This window comes from Erinaceus europaeus, chromosome 1 (genome assembly GCF_950295315.1).
Source record: "Erinaceus europaeus chromosome 1, mEriEur2.1, whole genome shotgun sequence".
NCBI lineage: Eukaryota > Metazoa > Chordata > Mammalia > Eulipotyphla > Erinaceidae > Erinaceus > Erinaceus europaeus.
The window spans coordinates 149476428-149500687 of NC_080162.1; the positions used below are offsets into that span (position 1 = coordinate 149476428).

At 48.3% G+C, this 24260-nt stretch overlaps 1 protein-coding gene across 1 annotated transcript in view; it reads right to left on the reverse strand.

Moving 5' to 3' along the window:
• Positions 1-24022, reverse strand: part of LOC103107318 (serotransferrin-like) — a 46443-nt gene extending 22421 nt beyond the window's left edge. Inside the window, 15 exon segments of the mRNA XM_060197021.1 lie at positions 649-833; positions 1641-1705; positions 4393-4537; positions 6696-6851; positions 7661-7699; positions 8542-8632; positions 9502-9659; positions 12285-12462; positions 15094-15272; positions 15713-15768; positions 17010-17157; positions 18606-18782; positions 20920-21028; positions 22761-22921; positions 23866-24022. Coding sequence (XP_060053004.1) covers positions 649-833; positions 1641-1705; positions 4393-4537; positions 6696-6851; positions 7661-7699; positions 8542-8632; positions 9502-9659; positions 12285-12462; positions 15094-15272; positions 15713-15768; positions 17010-17157; positions 18606-18782; positions 20920-21028; positions 22761-22921; positions 23866-23908 — 1890 coding nt within the window. The 5' untranslated portion in view covers positions 23909-24022.
• Positions 24023-24260: the final 238 nt, after the last annotated feature.

A 24260-nucleotide genomic window follows, 5' to 3' on the forward strand; every position in this document is an offset into this window, starting at 1 on the left:
GACAGAGAGGGGGAGAGAAAGATAGACACCTGCAGACCTGCTTCACCACCTGTGAAGCAAACCCTCTGCAGGTGGGGATCCAGGGGCTCAAACCAGGATCCTTACGCCAGTCCTTGCACTTCACACCATGTGCGTTTAACTCGCTGCACCACTGCCCGACTCCCCCCAACCTCTTACTTAAAAAGAAAGAGGGACCTAATGATATGGCCAGGAGATAGCTCACATAGTAGGGGGAGTATGCCTGACTCAGGCTGTTTTGCCATGTGCGTGACCCAGGTTCAAGTCCAACCCCTTTAGCAGTTAAGGAAGCTTCAGTGCTACGGCTGATCTCTTTCTCCCTCCCTCTCTCTACTTCCCTGTCTATATCTAAATAAAGGAACTGTGTACTCAGGCAGCAAGGTCAGTGGGGAGCAGGAAGGTTAATAATTAGACAGCACACATGCACCAGCTGGGGTCTCAGATCCAGTGAGCCAACACTAGAGTAGAAGCAGAAGCAGGCTCAGGAGACCCCAATTCCCTGATCCACACCCTCCCATTCCAGAATGAGAAGGCTGCAAGGAGTTACCATAAAGAATCCCCCAAAAGCCCCTACCTTCACCTCCTGGAAGCAAGGGGTGAGGCCCCACCCAGGGAGGGAGGGACTTATACCTGCTGGTCTAGCAGCATCTGGGCTACACAAGGTGCCTTATCTTTCCTTGAGACCACAGCGTGGTTGGGGGCTTGGGCCAGGAAGCAGCTTTCAGCTTCAGTAACGGGCTTCCTGGTGCCATCCTTGCACAACAGCTCAAAGTTCCCTGACTTCAAGTCTTTGGCCCAGTTTTCGGAGTTCTTGCCTGGGGACAAAAAGAACAGGTCAGACACAGCTGATGGCTTTGAGCAAGGCTCCCTTATTGGGTTCATGTGACCAGCAGACTGATGGGGGAAGCTCATGGCCAGCAAGCACACATACGCTGCGGTCACAGCAATGTGGGAAGGAGGAGACATCATCATGGCTAACAGGTGGTGCCCAGTACATTCCAGGAGCCCCCAGTGTCTCCCCTCCCCATCTGCACCAACCCAGCCAGGGGGCAGTGAGTCAGCTGTTGTGTGGATGGTGTTCCAGAAGTTAATGTGTGTGCTCAACTGGGTGTGCCACCACCCAGCCCACCTCTCATCACTCTCAGTGATCCTGTGTGAAGTTCTGCTCCAGACTCATCTGGTCTTTTCCTTCCCTGGCCCCTGACTTGGTGATTTTTCCAAGAGGCCGTGATTGCTTCTAGCAGGGAATGATTCTAGAAGAGCTTAGTTCTCATGCCTGCATCTGTGGCCTCTCTCTGAGTCTCAGGGATCAGAGCCAAGACATGTAGGGCATTGTTATAAAGCGGTTTCAGGGAGGGGGGTGATCCACAAAATTGTATGTCAACTGTAATGACAACTGAGCCCATATTAGCCCGCATTTCCTGAGGGCTCCTAGGGAGAACCAAGGCCCTCTGGAAAGCTCAACTCTTTCCTTTCTACCCACAGCAATTTCCATAGAACAAGTTGCCCGAGAATCTGGCTCTAGAGCCTGGCAGAGTTCATCACACTTCTACAAATGCATCCTGCACTGAGGGACCCTGAAAGATCTTGGTTCACAGGAATGAAACAGCGGGAGCACATACCATCGGTGTTCTGTGAGACTGTGGTAGATTTCACAAAGGCCACGTCTCCCTTCTCGACCAGACACCTGCAGTACACCAGACAGGGGAGCGAGAGGTCAGAGAGACACAACTGTTATTACTCTGTGCCACATTGTGGATCCAGGGATGGCCGTCTGCCTGGAGCAATGGGGACTTGGGCAGGTGAAATAGTTCACTTGGACAGTGCACTGCTTTGGCATATGCCAGACCCAGGTTCAAGCCCAACCCCCAACAGAATGAAGAAAGCTTCAGTGCTTTGATCTCTTTTACTCTTTCTGCCCCTCTACCTCTCTGTTTCTATCTAAGAAAAATAAAAAAGCAACCTAGAATCCCATCCCATCCTACCTCTAAGCTACTAATCTACTGGCATCTTCAAGTGGATATACAACTTGTGATAAAAACAAAGAAAGGGAAGCCTCCAGTTTGCTCCATCGACACTACAGTACCACACACAGATATGCAACAGAGAGACGTGGTTTTCTTCTCAGCCGCACTAGGATGTGGGAAAGTGGGGCTGTGGGCTGTGGATGGACTTCCTCCAGCTCAGTAAGTGGTGCTTCTGGCTGGTAATTTGGGGTAAGCCTCAGTTGTCTCCTTCCCTCCTGAGAAGCTCAGTTACAATGCCACCATTGTTGTGTAAGCATTAGGTTCATGAAAGACTCACTGGCATGGGTTAGAATCAGAAAGGGGAGCAGAGGTGTCTCTAAAAATAATCAGGCAAGGGCTGGGGAGATAGCATAATGGTTCTGCAAATGACTTTCAAGCCTGAGGCTCCAGAGGTCCCAGGTTCAGTCCCCAGCACCACCATAAGCCAGAGCTGAGCAGTGATTTTTGTAAATTAATGATGATGATGATAATGATGATGATGATGATAAATGATCAGGAGGTCAGGTGGTGGCTCACCCAGGAGAGCGTACACATTACCATGTGAGAGGACCCAGGGGAACACCTGTATGGGGGAAACTTCACAAACAGTGAAGTAGTGATGCAGTGTCTCTCCTCTTTCTCCCTCTCCCTTTATCTCTAACTTTCACCATCTATAAGAAAGAAAAGAAAGCGAAAGAAGGAAGGAAGAAAGAAAGGAAGGAAGGAAGGAAGGAAGAGAGAGAGAGAGAAAGAAAGGAAGGAAAGAAGGAAGGAAGAAAGAAAGAAAGGAAGGAAGGAAGGAAGAAAGAAAGGAAAGAAAAGAAAAGGAAAAAAGGGAGTTGGGCAGTAGCGCAGCGGGTTAAGCACAGGTGGTGCAAAGTGCAAGGACCAGTGTAAGGATCCCAGTTTGAGCTTCCGGCTCCCCATTTGCAGGGGAGTCATTTCACAGGTGGTGAAGCAGGTCTGCAGGTGTCTGTCTTTCTCTCCCCCTCTCTGTCTTCCCCTCCTCTCTTCATTTCTCTCTGTCCTAGCCAATAACAACAACATCAATAACAACAATAATAACTACAACAATAATAAAAAACAAGGGCAACAAAAGGGAATAAATAAATGAAATGAAATGAAATGAAAGAGAAACCCATATATGCATAATGGCCACTGGGAGTGGTGGAGTCACACAGGTAATGAGCTCCAGCAATCACCCTAGTGGCAAAAACAAAGCAAACAAACAAACAAAAAGTCACTCCATAGCATAGCACTGTAGCTGGGGCTGGAGACATGATATACAGCTTTATACATTTCTAGATGAGTATGGCTGGTGGCTTACTAGATGTGCATGGAGCAGCACCAGCCAGTCTCCTGTTTTTAACCATGGTGAGGTCCCCTTACCCTGGCACAAGTAATATTTAAGGACAATTTTTTTGGTCAGTCTGAGAGAACTTGGGGGAAGGGAGACCATCACTCTGGTATGTGCAATAGTAAGGCTCAAACTCAGAACCTTGTGCTTGAGTGTCCAAAGTATTAGTCACCACTGTGCCCCCTGGACCACTAGGGCAGATGATTCTTTGTTATAGGGAGCTATCTTCAGCATGTGGAATGCCTAGCTTTTTCTTTCAATTAGAGGGCAGTAGCACTCTCCACCCCACTTTATTTATTTTTTAAAATTTTATTAGTGACTTAATATTGATCTACAAAATTATAAAATAACAAAGGTATAATTCCACACTGTTCCCACCACCAGAGTTCTGTGTCTCCATTTCCCCCATTGGAAACTGCCATAGTTCTCCCAAAGTCACAGATATGAGTTGACTATTGATTCTTTAACAATCTATCTATGTTCATATAGATTTGCCTATTTTTTTCTATGGTCCTGTTTTCTCTTCCTTTCTAGGTCACACCTACACCTATTTCTAATTCTGAAAATCCTTCTTTTTTCCCTCTGTGTCCTTGTGGAATTGTAGTTCAGAATCCTCTGGCCATCTTTCCCTAACATATTGCCCTCTCTGGGGGGTATGGACCAAAATTCTTTATGGGGTACAGAAAATTCCACCCCACTTTATAAACAAACAGACCTCCAGACACTGCCACAGGTCCTGGTGTGTGTGTGTGATTGGGGGGGGGGGCAAATGACCCCCAGTTGAGGACTTCTTATCAGCCCCAGAATGCTAGCCTGTGTCATTGGTGACAATAAAGCCTGGGGACAGTGACCTGGAGTGGCCAGGGTGCTCCTTCAGACAGGGCTCATGCTCTGTTTGTCCTTGTAGGACAAGTGAGCTAGCAGCAAAAACAGCTCCTTTGTGACTCTCTGGAAGGGGTTTTCTACAGGACCGGGTGGTCACTGCAGCTGTGTCATGGTCAGAGAACTCACCTGAAAGCCCCGGTGTAGCCATAGTACCTCTCGTGGTTGCTGGCATCACATTCCTTGCCAAGCACAGTGGCAGAGCCAATACACAGGTCACAGAGGCTGGAGTTACGCCGGTAGCCAGGAGCACAGCCATGGCTGAAAAACTTATCTGTGTGGAAGGGCGAGAGGAAATCAGCTCTGGTCAGCTCCTAATATGAACAGGTGTTTTCACTAAGGCCACATTCAGTCATTCTGCCACCTGGTGCCAACTCGGGACCTGAGTCCTGAGAACCTCAGTCAGGGCTTGGAAGAGAGGTTTGTAGGTGACTATCACAATCCAGGTGGAGGGGTTCCCTGGGTGCCCTGATAGTGCCATCACTTGTCTAGAGAGAGGTGGAGTAGAAGTGACATGAGAGGGGCCAGGATTATGGAGTGCACACATTACCATGTGTGAGAATCTGGGTTCGAGCCCTCAGCCACCACATGGGAACACTTGCATGGGGAACACTTCACATGCAGTGGAGCTGTACTGTGGTGTCTCCCCTTCTCTCTGTCTCTCTGTCTTTCTCTCCTTCTTCTCTGTTTCTCACATTCTATCTAGAGGGAAAAAAAAGTCCTCCAGCTGAAATTGTGCAAGTGCCAATCCTCAGTGAAGGGAATACCCAGAGAAGGGAAGGGAAAAAAATAAAGTGGCATGAAAGTTGAAAGAAAAGGGGGGGGAATGAAATTGAAGGTCTTGTGCCACCTGTTTTCAAATGTTTCTCTCCCCAACATTCATTGAATGGGCCTGAAATATGGGTTTTGTGCTCAGGAAAGGTCTGGGGAATTGAGCTCATGACTCCCCCAGAGCTGTAGCAGTATTGAGAGACCCGAGAGAGAGCCGTGGTGGGAAGCAGGACTTGAGAATGGCAGCCCAGCCATGATTAGCTTCTAATGAGAGTGGCATTTGCCTTCCTGGCTGGCTCCTTTGCTAAGGCAAACGCAAGTGGAATATACTTCTAACTGCCATCATGCTCTACTTCCTGAGGTGATCTGGATCAAGAATATGATACAATCATGGGTGGCCTTGAAAATAGAGGCCTTAGGGGCCAGGTGGTGGTGCACCTGGTTGAGCTCACATGTTACACTATGCAAGGATCCGGGTTCGAGCCCCCAGTCCCCACCTGCAGTGGGAAAGCTTTGCAAGTGGTGAAGCAGTGCTGCTGGTGTCTTTCTGTCTTTCTCCCTCTCTATCGTCCCTTTCCCCTCTTGATTTCTGATCGTCTCGATCCAATAAATAAATAAAGATAATAAAAAAATTAAAAAGAAAATGGAGACCTTGGGGAGCCCAGGCAGTGGTGCACCTGGTTAAGTGCATATATTACCATGAGCAACGACCCAGCTTTGAGCCCCTGCTCCTCACCTGCAGGGGACACTTCATGAGTGATAAAGCTGGTCTACAGGTATCTGTTTTTCTCTCTCCTTCTCTACCTGCCCCTCCTCTCTCAATGTCTCTCTGTCCTGTCCAAAAAAAAAAAAGAAGGAAAAAATAGCTTCCAGGAGTGAGTGGTGAATTTGTAGTGTTCAGTGATAACACTGGTGGCAAAAAAAAAAAAAAAAAAGGAAAATGGAGACCTTGGGCTGATGAAATAGCTCACTTGGATCGTTTGTTGCTTTGCCATGTGTGTGACCCAGATTCTAGCCTGGCCCCTGCCATGTTGAAAAAAGCTTTACTGCTATGGTTTCTTCTGCTTCTCTTTCTCTATTTAAAATAAGTAAATGAGGGGTCATGTGGTTTCACACCTGGTTGAGCGCACATGTTACCATGTACAAAGACCTGGGTTCAAGGACCTGGACCCCACCTCAGAGAAAGAAGCTTCACAAGCAGTGAAACAGTGCTGCTATGGTGTCTCTTTCTCTTACCCTCTCTGTCTTTCCTTCCCCTCTCAATTTCTCTCTGTCCTATCAAATCAAACAATCATAAAAAATAAAACATACACTTAAAAAGAAGATGGAGATCTCATGCTCACGATAGCAGAGCAGAGAAAGAGGATCCTGGGTTTCTAATGACCACAGAGAACAGCTCTGAACTACTCTCTCTTCTTTGTCACCAGAGTGAAAAGTCAGCATAGCCTCCATGATGCCACTGTGTACAGTAGAAAAAGAATCACTTCAATTTCATTCCCCAGCACTACTAAGCAGTTTCATGTTTCCCTGAGGCTCATTCATATAAGTCAAATATTAATACTGTCGTGCTGGGATGATAGTGTTTTGTACCACAACATGCTTTTCCCAGGACTCCATTTTGGCCTGACCTTAAGCACCGGCCCCTCCCAAGAGTCACTCACCAAATTCACAGTTTTTGATCTTGTTGAAGAGAAGACCCATCGGGATGTTCCAGCCGGCAGTTCTGTCCACAGCCGTGTGGCAAGACTTCTTGCCTTCCAGGGTATCCCAGGTGAAGCTTTTATCTGATGCCTTAACTACTGCCACACCAAGATAGCCTATGGGAAAGACACCACAAAGGAGGGGTTCATACCTCTGGGTCTGTAATCACATGTCCCTGTGGAAGCAAAACTATTCCAAATCACTTTTTTTTGTCTTTGAGGGGGTCTTCCCCATAACTGATGAAGAACTACAGGGCACTCCATGAAGTTAATCTGAATTTAAGAACAAAACAGTAAGAAAACAAACCCTTCTTCTTCTTCTTCTTCTCCTTCTTCTTCTTCTTCTTCTTCTTCTTCTTCTTCTTCTTCCTTTTCTTCTTCTTCTCCTTTTTCTTGTTCTTCTCCTTCTCCTCCTCCTCCCCCTCCCCCTCTTCCTCTTCCTCCTCCTTCTTTTTTTGAAGGACTTCAATGTGACTTCATTTATTGATCAATTTTTATTAGTGATTTAATATTGGTTTACAAAATTACAAATTACAAGATACAATTTCACACTGTTCCCACCACCAGAATTCTGTGTCCTCATTCCTTTCATTCGAAACTGCAGTGGTTCTCCCAAGGTCACAGATATGGTTTGTCTGTTATTTATATAATGATCTATCTACCCATCTATCTATATTTTTGCCCATTTTTTCCTTTAGTCCTGCTTTTTCTTCTTTTCTAAATCACACTTACACACCATTGGTCCACTTTGTACATGCTCAGAAGATAAAGCCTGCTGTATATGATTCAATAGCACCTCCTATATGTGAGCCTTGGCAAGGGGAGAAGAGACACACCATCCACCCTGCCTTCTAAAAATTGGTTTCCCCAATACACTTTTGATGTCAACTTGCCCTGAACTCATGGAGCTAACAGCCCCAACTCACCTTTTTCTGGTGTGTTCGAACATGCAGCTCCCTGTGTTTCTGGAGAAGAGAAAATGGAGAGGTCAAGCAGTGCTCACGTACAAGGTAGAAATTACCTTCCTCACCCTGCAGCTCAGAACAAAACTAGTACCTTTGCACCACCCATTCCCCAAAAGTCCAGGTTTTCAGGATTCTGACCATTCATCTGGCTTAGTGGCCACAGATGGTGGATTTCAAGCCCCCTGCTCTGTCCTGAGGTCAGAAGAGGTCCCTGTCAGCTATTCCTGAATCCCTACACCAGGGCAACAGAGAAGTGGTAGGTTTAGAAGCAGAGAACCGTCCAGGACTCCCAGCTGAGGACTCCTACCCTCTGCAGTGGCTTCCCCTTTAATAGAAACCTCATAGTACAAAACTCCATTCCCCAGGCTGGCAGGTGTCTCACCCACTAGAGCAAACAAATCACAGCGCACAAGGACCCAGATTCAAAGCCTGGCCCACCACATAGAAGTGCCTGCAATAGGAGAAAGCTCCATGACTGGTGGACTGATGCTGCGGTGTCTTCCTCTCTATGTCTCTCTCTTTATATCTCTCTCTGTCTCTCACCCTGTATCTAGGGGAGAGAAAAATGGCCACCAAGATGGATGAGGACATGCAGGTGCCAAACCCAAGTGATAACCCTGGTAGCAAAAAGCAAAGCTCCATCCCCCATGTTGGAGAGCCACATGGAAGGTTCCATGGTTTAAGATGATGGTAGAGACTAGAGAAACCCAGAACTTGGGAAGGAGGAGATGGATCAGTGAGTAAGATCTGAGTTGCTGCTGTAGCCTGAATCAGCCTGTGGTCTTCCATTCCTCTCTGTGCCCCTGAGGGTAAACCCTGGGTGAGAGGGAGCCTCCACTTACTGTAGTTCTCAGCCACAGCAGGCACCAGCCCACACTTGCCCGCTATATACATGTAGCCTCCATCCAAGCTCATGGCATCAGCTTCTCCTTTCTGCAAAGACATAACAGTGAGGGCCGAGTGATGGTGGCACAACTGATTAAGCGCACATATCAACACACACCACACGAAAGGACTCAGGTTTGAGCCCCCCCAATCCCTACCTGCAGAGAAGATGCTTGATGAACTAGTGGTGAAGCAGGTCTACAGGTGTCTTTCTCTCTCTTCCTCTAATTGCCCTCCCCTCTCCATTTCTCTCTGTCCTCTCCAATAAAATAGGAAAAAAGGAAGGAAGGAAGGAAGGAAGGAAGGAAGGAAGGAAGGAAGGAAGGAAGGAGGGGGAAAAAAAGAAAGAAAGGAAGGAAGGACGGAAGGAAGGAAAGGAGGGAGGGAGGGAGGGAGGGAGGGAGGGAGGGAGAGAGGGAGGGAGGAAAGGCCACAGGGAGTGGTGGATTCATAGTGTTAGCATGGAGCCCCAGCTAACCCTGGTGACAAAAACAATAAACAAAGACACAGTATCTGAAAGACCACCTCCACCCCACCTTCTCAGCTATTTCCCAAAGCAAACATGGAACACTCTCAGGAGCGACAAAGCCCAGCTTTTTCTTGCTGACAGGATCAGTGTAGACCCCTGTGACCTGGGCCATGGCATGCTAGGACTCTCAGGCACATATATCAGCACCCCCTAATGCACACTCCCCTGAGACACTGCAACATGCTGACAAGGAAAGGGAATTCCAGGAGCCCTTCAAGCTTGAGGAGCTGGAACTCCTGAGGACCTGCACTGTACCGCTGTGACATCAAGGTTCCTAAGACCTAGGCCTTTGTGTCACACCAAGGCACACCCCTTATCTCTAAGGACAGGTGAGCCAACACAGCAGGGGCAGCTCCCCACTCCACCCCCCCAGGCAGGGGCCACATACCACAATCTTGGCAATGCAATCTTCGGTGGATTCTGTTGATTCACACTCAATTTTCCCTCCGCTGTTGACACTCCACTCGTCACACTTGGTCCTCTCATGGTGGCCAATGGCACACCACTTCACCTTCTTGCATTCACTTGTCAAAGAATCTGCTGGGCCTAGGGCGTTAGAGAGAGAGGAGAGTTCAGATAATGCAACAGGTGTGGCCTGCTGGTCACAAGCCCTGCAGGTGTTGGGATGTGCCAGCAATATGTATTGGAAAACAAAAGCAGTAACAGTATCTTGGTTGAGTTGTTTGTTTGTTTTGTTTTGCCACCAGAATTACTGCTAGAACTCAAATCCACTCCTCCTGGTAGCCATGACTCTCCTTTCCTTTTCTAATTAACAGAGACAACAAGAAATAGGGGTGAGAGTTCCTGAGTTCGATCCCCAGCAGCACATGTACTAGAGTGACAGCTGATTCTTCCTCTCCTCCTATCTTTCTCATGAATAAATAAATAAATTCTTTTAAAAAGAAAAAAGAAATAGGGGCGAGAAAGAGATAATACATGCAGCACTGCCCCATCCCTGCAGGTGAGGACTGGGCACTTAAACCTGGGTCGCCATCGTCCAGGAGGTGGCGCAGTGGATAAAGCAGCGACTCTCAAGCATGGGGTCCTGAGTTCAATCCTTGGCAGCACATGTACCAGAGTAATGTCTGGCTCTTTCTCCTCCTCCTCCGTTTCTCATAAATAAATAAATAAATAAAAAGTCTTTAAAAAAAAAACAAACCTGGGTCCCCATGCATAGTAATATGTATACTCTTACCATCTGGCCCCTTTGACTTTTTATCATTTAGATTCAGTTTTAAATAATTTACTCTGGCCTTGGAGGTTGCACGGAGGTTAGAACACTGGACTTCAAAGCACGAAGTCCTGAGATCAATCCCCAGCATCTCATGTGCCAGAGTGCTGCTCTGATTCTCTTTCTCCTCCTCCTTTTCCTTCTCCCTCTCCCTTTCACATCCTCCTCCTACTCTTCTTCCTCTTCCTCTTAGCCTCCTCCTTCTCTCGCTTTCTCTCCCTCATAAATAACTAAACATATATTTTAAAAGATGGCCATTTCTTCTGAGAAGCCAACTCTCCTCCCAGTCACGGGGAATTCTGTAACCTTAGATTTTTTAAGTTATTCTCTCCCTTCCCTCAACAGCACTTAAACATTATAATTTTTCTTGTTAGTTTGTTTGTGTTTCTGGACTATTCTCTGAAGGACAACCTAAGCCTGGACAGGGGAAAGGACGTGCGTGCCTTCTTCTCCACAGCATGCCTTATTCTGGACTGTCAATACAGTTGTCATTCTGTTCAGTGAACGAATGAGCAAATGAAAACTCAGTGACCCAATGGCAGCCAGCAACAAAATGGACCTGCCCAGACCTCCAGCTTCACTGTGCCACACTCTGCCCACAACACTGGCTGCACAAGTGGCATTTGGCAGCAGCTCTCTCCCAGGAGACTGGCTTTGTGCCAGGCTAATGACAACTCAAAGTGGCCAGAGCAACCCTGGCTTATATAAGGAGCACACTGCTGGGGCAAGTACAGATCACTTCATTTCATTTATTTATTTGCAGGCCTAGTACCTGCATAACAAATCCACTACTCCTGATGGTTGTTTTTTTTTTTTTAATTTTCCTTTCTTTTGTTTTCATAGAGACAGAAATTGAGAGGGAGGGAGAGATAAATAGATAGATTTATAGAGAGAGACCTGCAGTACTACTTCACCACTTGTGAAGTTTTCCCCTTATAGGTGGGGACTGGGACCTTGAACCTGGGTCCTTGTGCATGGCAACATGTGCATGCAACCAAGAGCACTATTACCCAGCTCCCTAAATCATTTGAGACATGAATTGCCTTTAAGCCCCTTGGTGACATCTAGGTGCACCTCGTGAGGACAGAAGTTGCTATGTTCATGGGGTCAGGTGGTGGTTCACCTGGTTAAACTTGTTAACCATGTGCAAGGACCCGGGTTTAAGGCCCCACTCCTCACTGCAGAGGGGAGCTTCACAAGCTGTGAATCAAGTATTGCAGGTCTCTCTCTGTCTCCCCTAAATTCTTATCTGTCCCATCAAAGTGATGGATACTGGTCTCAGGTCCCCTCCCTGTGGCCACATGCCCTCAGCTCCTGGTTCCTTGGTGAACAAAGATTTTTGTGGTCTCCCAGCCATCACACCAAAAATGCACAAGAATATCCAGACACAGTTAGACTGGCTGCAGACAGCCTGTGCATTTATGGAGGGCTGGAGAGTGCAGGGGGTGATGGGAAAGGAGCAGGTGACACTGACTAGCCTCCCTCTATAAGACAGAGAGGGGGAGCTGGGCATTCTTCTCTCTCCAGCTGTTCCTAGGCTTCTGGGATTCAGCATGGCCTTGAGAGAGGGCAGAAACAGCTATAAGATGATTTCCTTCAGTTTCTCATGTCTCTGTCTGGACTCTTATCTCCTAGTCTCTGAAAGAGACTGTTTGGAGGTCACCCCAATAATTACTCCTCCCTTCCCTCTCGGGATTCTGACCTTTGTTTTTACTCCCAGAGTGACAGGACACAGACAATCAGAGAAACAACAGGAAAAGGAAGGAAGGAAGGAAGGAAGGAAGGAAGGAAGGAAGGAAGGAAGGAAGGAAGGAAAAAGAGGTAAGGAGGAAAGAAAGGGGTGGTTGTTCTTTGTCTGGAAAGACTCTCACTGGTCTGGGTCCCAAATGGGCCTCCAGGCTCTGCAAGCCACATGACCCCCTTCCCTCCCCAGCACTTACGTGTTTCTTCCCTCAGGTTCCGTACAGCAGTGGAATGCTCATAGCCCAGGTAGAGCCAGGTGTCCATCTTGGAAGGGACCTGCAGAAACCCCTGAGCCGAGTCCTTAAACATCAGATCCTTCCCAAGTGTAGAGCTGAACAGCTTGAACTCCGAAGATGTGTCTCTGCCAAAATGTTTCTACCGGGGGCAAAACACAGCAGTGAACGAAGATAGCGTGTGGGCGTGAAGGGAGGGGGGGGGACTGTGAGAGGGATGGAGGCTAGGAGAGGAGGCCATCACTCTCAATCCTCCCTGGGTCACACCACACCCTGCTCGCCTGCACTTTCAGATGGACTGACACTTCATGAGGTAGGGGTGAGGCTGCCACACATCCACACCAAAGGCTGGCACTATGGCTGCCACTCAGGCTCTGGCATCCACTGCTTTAGGGAAGTAAGTCCCTTGCCCAGGGATATCTGCAGAAATCATTTCATGCTGAGACAGTCACAAGGGGTCTTGTGGGGGGCAAGGATAGGGAGCCAGGGAACAGGTTCACTGGCATCTTCAGCACTAAAATAAGAAAGCCAAGGGGCCAGGTGGTGGTACACCTGGTTGAGCGCACATGTTACAGTGTGCAAGGACCCAGGTTCAAGCCCCTGGTCCCCACCTACAGGGGGAAAGCTTTGCAAGTGGTGAAGCAGTGTTGTAGGTGTCTCTCTGTCTTTCTCCCTCTCTATCTCCCCTACCCTCTCAATTTCTGACTATTTCTATCCAATAAGTAGTTAAATTTTTAATTATGTTAAAAAATAAAATAAAACAAGAAAGCTGGGCTGGGGAGAGAGTAAAATTGTTCTGAAAATTACTTTCATGGCTGAAGCTCAAAGGTCTCAGGTTCACTCCTCAGCACGCCAGAGCTGAGCAGTGTTCTAGAAAAAAAAAAAAAAAGAAGAAGAAGAAAGAAAGAAAGAAAGAAAGAAAGAAAGAAAGAAAGAAAGAAAGAAAGAAAAGAAAACCATGGGGTCAGGCATCTGGGGAGGGATACACCCAGTAGAGCCCACATGTTACCATGTCTGAATACCAGGTTCAAGCCCCTGGTCTACACCTGCAGTGGAAGCTTCCCAAGCAAAGGAGCATTGCTGCAGGTGTCTCTCTGTCTCTGCCCCCACCTTGTCTCTCACCCACTATCACAGGAAAGGAGAGTAAATAAATAAGTGGAAGTTAAAAAAAAAAAAAGACAAGAACTGGGGAGACAGTACAATGGTTATGCAAATGAATTTCATGCCTGAGGCTCTGGATTTCCAGGTTCAGTTCCCAGTAACTCATTTAGCCAGAGCTGAGCAGAGCTCCTGGGGGAAAACAAACAAACAAAGACAAGAAATCCAATTGTAAAGTTTTCCTTCCTTCCTTCCTTCCTTCTTTCCTTCCTTCCTTCCTTCCTTCCTTCCTTCCTTCCTTCCTTCCTTTTCCTGTTGTTTCTCTGATTGTCTGTGTCCTGTCACTCTGGGAGTAAAAACAAAGGTCAGAATCCCGAGAGGGAAGGGAGGAGTAATTATTGGGGTGACCTCCAAACAGTCTCTTTCAGAGACTAGGAGATAAGAGTCCAGACAGAGACATGAGAAACTGAAGGAAATCATCTTATAGCTGTTTCTGCCCTCTCTCAAGGCCATGCTGAATCCCAGAGGCCTAGGAACAGCTGGAGAGAGAAGAATGCCCAGCTCCCCCTCTCTGTCTTATAGAGGGAGGCTAGTCAGTGTCACCTGCTCCTTTCCCATCATCCCCTGCACTCTCCAGCCCTCCATAAATGCACAGGCTGTCTGCAGCCAGTCTAGCTGTGTCTGGATATTCTTGTGCATTTTTGGTGTGATGGCTGGGAGACCACAAAAATCTTCACCAAGGAACCAGGAGCTGAGGGCATGTGGCCACAGGGAGGGGGTGAGACCAGTATTTGTCACTACAGGACTGGCATTTTCTGAAAGACAATATCTACCCCCCCCCCCCGCCCTGCCCATCTTAACCCATCAGGATTCTTCCCCTGTCCTTGTTCAAACTGTCCAGCCGGGCTCTTCCTGTGTGCCTCTATTTCATTGGTTCTCTTTCTCTAACCCTTTCTGTGTCTGAGCCTCAGCTCTCTGTCTCCCTAGAAGTACATCTCAGCTTCTGCAAAGAACCCAACAGGCTAAGGCACATAAGCAGTGTGCCTTCCCTAGCGGTGTGACTTTGTGTCAGTTGGGAATCTTTTCCTGCAGAGCACAGAACCCTTGCCCGTGGGTTCAGAGACTCCCCATGGACAGTAGGGAGGGGTGCAATCCTTGGCTTGGAGGGAGGCCTCAATCAGACAGGAAGAGATGGAATGGAGGCACAAAGAGCATGTTAGTGCTACGAGGCTGGCATGTCACTGTCCAGAAGCCCATAGGGCAGAAGTCTGTGTTGAGAACTTTTTTTTTTTTCTGCCATTAGGATTATTGCATGGGCTTGGTGCCTTCATGATGAATCCTCTGCTCCTGTTGGTTACTTCCCTATCCCCACTTCTTTTTTCCCTCCCTTTTGGTAGAGACAGAGAAATTGAGAGGAAAGGGGGAAATCAAGAGAGAGACACCTGCAGTACTGTTCACCACTCTTGAAGCTTCTCCCCTGCTGGTGGGGGCCAGGGGCTTGAGCATACTTTATCATGTGTGCCACTGCTCAGCCCCTGTGCTGGACACTTTTCACGAGTGGGTGGCATGATGCGTGGCTCCTACTGAGTCTTAGACACTCCTACAGCAGCAAGAAGGGAGTGAAGGGAAGTGCTCACATCCAAGCAGGGCAAAAGGTTAGAGGTGGGGAGGGTACCTGGGCAAAGTCGAGAAGCTCCCAGATCTCCTTCTCTTTGCCATCCACACTGCGGGCCACCACAGCGTGGGAAGGCACCTGGGCCAGGTAGCAGTCCTTGTACTGGTCCACTGGCTTCCGGGTATTGTCCCTGCACAGCAGCTCATACTTGTCCCTGTCAGCTTGGTTTGGCAAGTTCTCTAGGAAGAGGAAGACCAGGTAAGCCCAGTCCCCTTCCCTTCATCTTGTGGCACCCTAAAATGCAAGAGCTGAGATGCCAGCTGTGGCCAGCAAGGGCCAGGGGACACCAGAATGCTGATTTATTCAAGACCCCACAGCCAGACAATGCCTGCTGCCCCAAAGCCCGCAAAAGGGAAACTAATTCCAGGTCAAGGTCAGCCACACCTATCCCCAGCCCACCCCCAGTCTCTTTCTATGACATGCTGTGTCCAGGAAGCCGACTTGTGGAAAGAGATTCCTGAGTGCAGGTGGAGGCCTCACATGCACACTTTGTAAGGGCAGAAGGGAGATATATGCGCTGTATTCACGTCTGACTGCTCAGCAGGATAAAGGGGTAGGTTCAGGGAGGGGGAGGCCGCCTGCTGCTTGGAGGGTTCCTGTATATACTCCTGTCACTTACCCATTACTGTGGTGTGCTTGATGAAGGCCACCTCCCCAGCATCATCTGCCAGACACCTGAACAAAGAGAAGCATCAGGAGAGTCCAGCAGGAAAGGTTGCAGTCTGTCTGATCACACCCTCTATCCCCAGGACAAGGGCAGAGGGGGAGACCTCTGTGCAGAGAGATGCTAATAGCCAGGGCACCCTCCACATGTGACGGAAGTGGGGTGAGCTCACAGGCGCTGAGGCCTTCATCCTGCAGCCCCAAGGGAGCAAGAAGGCACTAGGGATTTTAATACAGAGAAGAATCTGGGCTTCTGGAAATGAGAGTAAAGCATAATGTCACCAGAGGTCCTTGGCTGCAAAACTAATAATAATTATTATAATTATAATAATGATTTAAAAAACCTTAGGCATGAGCTGACACGATAACTCACTTAGAGCACTTGCTCTGTCATGTGTTTGACCCAGGTTCAAGCCTGGCTCCCAATGCCTGATAGGAAGCTTTGGTGCTGTGGTGTCTTTCACTCTCTCTCTCTCTCTGTCTCTATATGTCTCTATATAAAAAAATTTTTTTAAGTCATCCTGGTGGTCCAGAAGGCAGTACTCTGGTAGAATTCTGGACTTATAAACATAAGGATCCAAGTTAGATCCCCAAAATGGCATGTGTCAGAGTGATACTTCTCTCTCTCTCTCTCTCTTTCCTATCCTAGAATGGTGAAGATCCAGAAAAGACAAAATAAAAATCAAAGTTAAATCTTTAGGATTAACTAAAGGCAAAGAAGGAGTGAGAAGTTGCCTGGGAGGTGATGTAGTAGAGAAGCATTAGACTCTCAGGCATGAGGTCCTCGGCTGGATGCCTGGCAGCACATGTGCCCAAGTGGTGCTCTGGCTTCCTTTCTGCATCTTCCTGTATCTCATATTAATAGATGAATTGAAGGGAAGTGAGATGACTTGAGGTGAAGTGAGGTGAGGCGAGGCAAGGCGAGGTGAGGTGAGGTGAGATGGAGGAGAGAGAAGTCCATAGCAAATGTACTCAGGGCAAGGAGGAGACACAGGAGAGTGGCCAGAACCAGGCAAGTGACCCACTGCAGTAGAGAGCAGAGGCTCCTTCCTTCGAACTAGGCTGGATCCTGGGGACATGTGTGGACCTGCAGCTTTGTCCACTCCATCGAGTAACACTCTGGCCAGGGCTGAGGGGATGGGAAGACTGGGTCCCCAGGTTAGAAATGTGTTTCCATTGTGTTATTCCATCCCTGGGGAGGGGCCGGGCCTCTGGTGTACTTCTTTTCAGTGTGTGTACACAGGACAACTCACTTGAAGGCACCGGAGTAACCAAAGTAGGGCTCGTGGTTGGAGCAGGCACACTTGTCTGTCCCAGTCCCGGAGCAGAGCTGGCACAGTTTGGGGAAGGCCTTCCCGTCGGCACAGGGCACGCAGCTACCCCCGAAGAAGTTGGCCGCCGCTGCTCAGCATAGAGACAAGGAACACAGGGCATAAGCCATCTAGGCAGAGCTCTTCCAGCCCCCAGTCCCAGCTCATGAGGGCACAGAGAGAGCCCTGAAACCAACCAGGACACCTCACCAGCACCCCCCAATCGAAAGGAAAGAAATATTCCTGCCTTCCTGTCTGCTCCACCAGAGCCAGACCTATGCTGCCACAAATCCAAGCCTTGCTTCAGTCACTGCCTCATTGCCAGCCTCTCTTCCTACCTGGAGTCGCAGAGAGAGAGAGAGAGAGAGAGAGAGAGAGAGAGATCTGGAAGCTAAGCCTAAGGGGTGAGAGGTCCTTCTGGATAGGTCTAAGCCAAGACCATGAGCAGCAAGGATGCCTCTGGTAGAATGTGACACTTGCCCAGACAGAAGAAACGCCTTAGGAATTGCCCAGCAGATCCCCTCTGACCACAACCCCCACAACAGTCTCCGTTGGATGCTGGGACTCAGAGAAGAAAAGGTTTAGAGGATCTCACCTATCACCCCATAGATCTGCCCATTTAAAGTTGCTCTAGGGATCAGAGAGATAGTTAACTGGATAGGGCAGCTGCCTTGCCTTATGCTTGGCCCAGGTTTGAACCTCAGCACCTCATAGGAACTGGTAGATACTATAGCCCTGGGGAGAGTTTTGGTCCTTTGGTGGCTCTCTTTCTCTCTGTCTCTGCCTGTTTCTCTCTCTCTCTCTTTTTTACTACCAGGGTTACTGATAGTCCTTGAAATTTGCACAACTCCACCATTGCCAGCAGCCATTTCCCCCTTTTTCTTTTCTGCTCTCTTTCTCTCTCTCTCTCATTGAGGCAGAGATGGCATAGAGACAGAGAGAGTGAAAGAGACCATAGCACTGATGCTTCCTTCAATGAAGTGGAGGCTGAACTCAAACCTGGGTCTAGTACATGACAGAGCAACACACTATTCAAGTGGACTATTTTGCAGACTCTTTCATTTTGTGTGTGTGTGTGTGTGTTTGTGTGTGTGTGTGTGTGTTTGTGTGTGTGTGTGTGTGTGTGTGTGTGTGTGTGAGTGATAAAGGATGAGAGGCAGATAAATAGGAAAGAGAGGGAGAGAGAGAGAGAGAACAAGAGGGAGAGAGGGAGAGACACCTATAACATGGCTCACCACTTGTGAAGCTTTCACTCTGAAGATCAGGACTGGAGGCTCAAACCTGTGTCCTTGCACATGGTAATGAGTGTATTCTACTGGGTGAGCCACCACCTGGCATCTCTCTCTGGTGTGTCTCTCTCTCTCTCCCTCTTTCTCTCTCTCTCTCTCTCTCATCTGTTTGAATGAGTCAGCTTGGAGCAGTGCAATCAAGCCTGGCAATGTAAATAAATAAAGGAAACTAATCACATCATAGCTCCACTCCCTGATGTGAGCTTCTGAAGAAGAGCCTCGGTCAGAGCACCCTGTCCAACCAACTCACCTTTCTGAAGCGAGTCTTGAGGATCAGGCAGCTGTTGGTACAAGACACCCAGAGGGACAATCCAACCGGCTGACCTGCCTAGGCCTGTGTGGCAGGTCTTCTTGCCCTGTAGCTGGTTCAGCTGGAAGTTGGAGCCCTTCTTCGCCACAGCCACAGCATAGTACTGGGTCACGGGGTCTGTCGAGAGACAGTGCGGTGAATGGTCCTAGCTCAGACCACCGGTCCACACCACTGGAAGGCCGGGGAGCTGGAGGTTGTATGGGTGCCAGGTTTGGCCAGAGAGGAAACAAGATCAGGAAAGAAAGACCCCAGATGGGAGTTGGGTGGTAGTGCAGCAGGTTAAGCGCAGGTGGCACAAAGCACAAGGACCGGCGTAAGGATCCCAGTTCAAGCCCCCAGCTCCCCACCTGCAGAGGAGTCACTTCACAAGTGGTGAAGCAGGTCTTCAGGTGTCTGTCTTTCTCTCCCCCTCTGTCTTCCCCTCCTCTCTATTTCTCTCTGTCCTATCCAACAACGACATTAGTAACAACAACAATGATAACTACAACAATAAAACAAGGGCAACAAAAGGGAATAAATAAATATTTTTTAAAAAGAAAAGAAAAGACCCCAGAGTGGACATGTGTGATAGCCCTCTAAGCCAACATAGGAGCTGGCAGGAAACACTCCAATGTGTCCCAAATGCAGGATCTCTCCCTGCACCCACCAACTTGGCAGGAGACTGGAATAGGGGTGAAAAGTGGCACATTCCAGGTTTTTTCCCTCTAGGGTTGTTGGTGGGACTTTGGGTTGCATTGGATCGACCTTCTCGTGGTGCATCCCGTGAGTACCCATTCGTTGGGGAAACTGATGATCCTTCCTAGCCGACTAAATCCACATGGATCCCAGTCACTTTCAAAGCCAGCAACAAGCAGCTCCTGACAGCTTTCAAGTTGTTGACTGGCTACGGAAGAAGGGCAAACACTAGAAGAAGAAGTGTCAGCACTGCATATCTACCACTCTGAACCATTATTATTTCCTTTTTTTCTATTTTATTCAATAAGACAGAGAAAAAATGAGGGGGGGAGACAGAGAAAGAAAGACAGAGAGAGAAAGACATCTGCAGATCTGCTTCACCACTCGTGACGCCCCCACACAAGTGGGAATCGTAAGCTTGAACTGGGTCCTTGCACATTGTACTATGTGCACTTAACCGGGTGTTCCACCTCCCTACCCCCTCCCTTTTTAAAAAATAATATTATATTTTTGGCTTTGCCAGGACACTGTTCAGTTCTGGCTTATAGTGGTTCTGGTTGGGGATTGAACCTGGGACTTCAGAGCCTCAGGCACTAAAGTCTTTTGCATGACGATTATAATGTCTTCCCAGCCATTTAAACATGTTTTTGTCTATTTCTTTTAGATAGAGACAGTGAGAAATGGGGAGGAAAAATGGAGATAAAGAGAGGGAGAAAGCGATACCTGCAACACTACTCCACTGCTCATGAAGCTTCCCCCTGTAGGTGGGGACTAGAGGCTTGAAGCTAGGTCCTTGTGCATTGTAACGTGTGTGCTCTACTGGATGCATCACTTCTTAGCCCTCTCCACTCCAGATTATTATTTTTTTCCCTCCAGGGTTATTGCTGGGGCTCGGCACCTGCACCACTGCACCACAAATCCACTGCTCCTGGAGGCTATTTTTCCCCTTTATTGCCCTTTTTTTTTTTTTATCATTGTTGTGGTTATTACTGTTGTTATTGATGTCATTGTTCTTGGATAGGACAGAGAGAAATGGAGAGAGGAGGGGAAGACAGAGAGAGGGAGAGAAAGATAGACACCTGCAGACCTGCTTTACCACTTGTGAAGCGACTCCCCTGCAGCTGGGGAGCCGGGGCTCGAACTGGGATCCTTACACCGGTCCTTGCGCTTCGCACCATGTGCGCTTAACCTGCTGTGCTACCGCCCAACCCCCTACATTCCATATTCAGACATTTCTTGTCTTTTCTGCTGTCCTTGGATGAGGGAGTCAGGTAGTGCTCAGAAAGGGCATGTGGCTGTTGGGCTTGGCCTGTGGATCCCATGTGGCCTACTGCTTTCACCAAGTATCCTCAGAAGACCCGTACGCACAGCTTTAAACCCCTGCTGCCATGTTTCTTTGCAGAGCACATCTCTAGGCCACAGGGTTCAGTGGTGACCAATAGGGCCCCTTATTCTCCTCTCAATCCCCAGTGGAGAGTTCCCACCAGAGCCTATGCCCCACTACCAGCCAGGACAAGACAAGCACAAGGAGGCTGGTGATGCTCACATGCTCTCCACAGGATCCCTAGGGGGCACTTACGTTCTTTAGAGCCATAGAACTCAGCTGCAACAGGCTTCAGGTTGTAGGGGGCCAGGCCCGCCTCCATCACCAAGCTTGCATCCAAAGTGACTGCGTCCGCTTCCTTTGACTAGGATAGAACAGAGTGGATCCCAGTGAAGTTCTCACTTGCCAGGAAGTTCCCTCCTGCTCCTGAGAGTTTGAACCCTCAACCCACTGCTAGTTCTGGTTGGCCCTTGACTCCACCTTCCTTGCTGAGGAAATTTAATGCTTTTGCACTGTGTGTGTGTGTGTGTGTGTGTGTGTGTGTGTGTGTGTGTGTGTGTGTGTTGAATCCAGGGCTTCAGATAGGCACAATGCCACCACTGAGCAGGCTCCTGGGGCCAGTATTATTATTATTATTTTATTTTGATGGTTGGAGAGAAGGTGAGACAGAGACACTTTAGCTCTGCTCCAATACCCATGTAGCTGCCCTGTGCATCCATGGTTCTCCAGTGTTGCTGCAGCTCAAGCCCAAGTCCTCCTGCAGGCTAAGGCTCAGCTGTCTCCCACCACATGCTTATTTCCCCTGCATAGCAAAAGGCATGGCTCCTTGTCCTCCATCCCTGATGAGGAGGCCAGCTCTGGAACCAGGAACTTGCCATAAATTATGGACACTTTACCAGGCCAGACCCCCATGGAAAAGCTACCTTTCCCACACCGTGGTGTGTGTGTGTGTGTGTGTGTGTGTGTGTGTGTGTGTGTGTGTGTGTGTGTGTGTAATTATTAACTCTTTTTTCTGAATGATTTGTACAAGAATATTCCTCAAGTCCTGAAAAGAATAACAAGCATCTGAAAGCAATCCAAATGCCTATTGATCCAAAATGAAAAAAAAAAAAAATCCTGTTCTGCTAACAGAATGAGTCATTGTAGAGCCATTAAAATGAATCAATAGTGTTCTGGGAGGTGGCGCAGTGGATAAAGCACTGGAGTCTCAACCGTGAGGTCCCGGGTTCAATCCCCAGCAGCATATGTACCAGACAGAGTGATGTCTGGTTCTTTCTCTCCCTCCTATCTTTCTAGTGAATAAATAAATTCCTAAAAAAAAAAGTGCTAAGGAGTCAGGCGGTAACACAGCGGGTTAAACACACATGGTGCGAAGCACAAGGACCGGTGTAAGGATCCCAGTTCGAGTCCCCGGTTCCCCACCTGCAGGGGGGTCACTTCACAGGTGGTGAAGCAGGTCTGCAGGTGTCTATCTTTCTCTCCCTTTCTCTGTCTTCCCCTCCTCTCTCCATTTCTCTCTGTCCTGTCCAACAACGACAACATCAGTAACAACAACAACAATAACCACAACATCAATGAAAAACAACAAGAACAACAAAAGGGAAAATAAATAAATATTTTTTAAAGTGCTCTGGTCTTTCACTGATAAAATAGATTTTTTAAAAAAATGAATGAACAATAGCTATATTCAACAAGGATAACTCCTGCTTACAAAATACTGAGGTGGGAAAAAAAAATACAAGTATGAGAAGACAACACATAGTAATGTCAAGTTCATCTCATTTATAAGTGGGACTTCACTAATAGGAAAGGGAGGGAGAACACAAAGTGAGACATGGACTGGGCACAGTGTACCTCATCAAAGCAAAAGACTTTGGGGAAGGAGAGGAAGCAAAGGCAGAAGAAAACTTTGGGGGGCCTGATGCATAATGAAATTATACTATTATGTCAATGACTGCACTATAAAGCACTATTCCGCAATAATAATAATAATAATAATAATAACAATAGACTAAGGTCCATGTGTGGAGCTGTCCTAGAGCCTCAGGAGGGAGGAGAGGCAGGGCTGTGCTCCCTCTGTCCTGTGGGCCTCTTACCTCGATGGCCTTGATGCAGTCCACATAAGAGGTTCTCCTCACACAGGCCATTAGGGGTCCAGCCTCAGGAAGAGCTTTCTTAAAACTGGTACATTTGCTGGCTTCATGATTTGAGACGACACACCACCTCACAGTTTTATCAGGGACGGCCAGACACAGCCCTAGGGGACAGAGGACAGAGGTTCCTGAGTGGGGGGGTGGGGGTAACAGCAGCACCTTAATGGTCTTGAAGGTACATTCTGTGTGTCCTGTCTTCCTGCCTGTCTTTTTTCTTTTTTGCCATCAGGGTTGTAACTGGGGCTTGATGCCTGAATAATTTTTTTTTTGTATAGAGACAGAGAAATTGAGAGGAGAGCAGAGGATATATATATATGTATATATATATATATATATATATATATATATATATATATATATATATATATATATAGTGAGAGAGAGAGAGAGGAGAGATTGGCAGTACTCCATTGCTCATGGAGCTTCTCCCCTGCAGGTGGGACTGGGGACTTGAACTCAGGTCTTTGCGCACTCGACCAGGCACACCACCACCTAGCCCCACCACTCAGTTGTCACTGTCCTTTTACCCAGATGTGAGGTATTAATACCCACCTTGCCCAAACTATAACAACCCAAGTGGTCACAGATGTATATTACTCCCATGCTGTGAGCACTGCCTCAGGCCCCAGGAACCCTGTCACCTCCACTCTTTGCAACCACAAGCTGAAGAAAGAGTGAGTGCATAGTAGCAAATTGATCCCAGATGTCCCAGGTTCAATCAAGGCGCTGCCACACAGCAGGAGAGACACAGCACAAAGCAGAAGAGGAGGTGAGAGATAGCCCACGATACCCTGGGTTTCAGATCCAGGACTACGGAAGCCCAATGGGGATTGATAAATGTAATGGACATGTTTTAATTGATCACATGCCAGCACTACAAGATTGAGCAGACTAGTGGATCTAGCCAGGAGGGTGGAAAAGGTGACAGAGAAACCTGCAGGACCTGCTGGCACAGAGCTGCCCCCTGGGAAGTGTTGAAGCAAGTGGAGACCACCCTTATTTTTCAGGGTACTGGTGTCTGGGTGCAGGGGTCCAAGCTGTCACTCACCCAGGACCGCGCAGGCCAGCAATGCGCGGACGGCGAGCCTCATCCTGCTGGGTCTGGACACCAAGGATTGGCTTCTGCACCGGGCTGTACCCTTGTCCCCACTTTTATCCCCAGCCAGGGAGGGTTGGGTGCAACCTTTGACCCTCCCACCCCCCTTGTTTACTTGGTCTCCTGCTTGCCCAATCTTCCCTCCTCCCTCTTTCACTTCTCACCCTCCCCCCTTGCTAATCACCTCATGGAATTCAGCACACACACACACACACACACACACACACACACACACACACACACTGATGGGAAGGAACTGGAGAAAGAGCTCCCCTTGTTAGGGCACCGCACCCTCGGTGCCAGGAACTGAGGAACTCAGAGCCAAAGAGGACAGGGGGAGGGGGTTC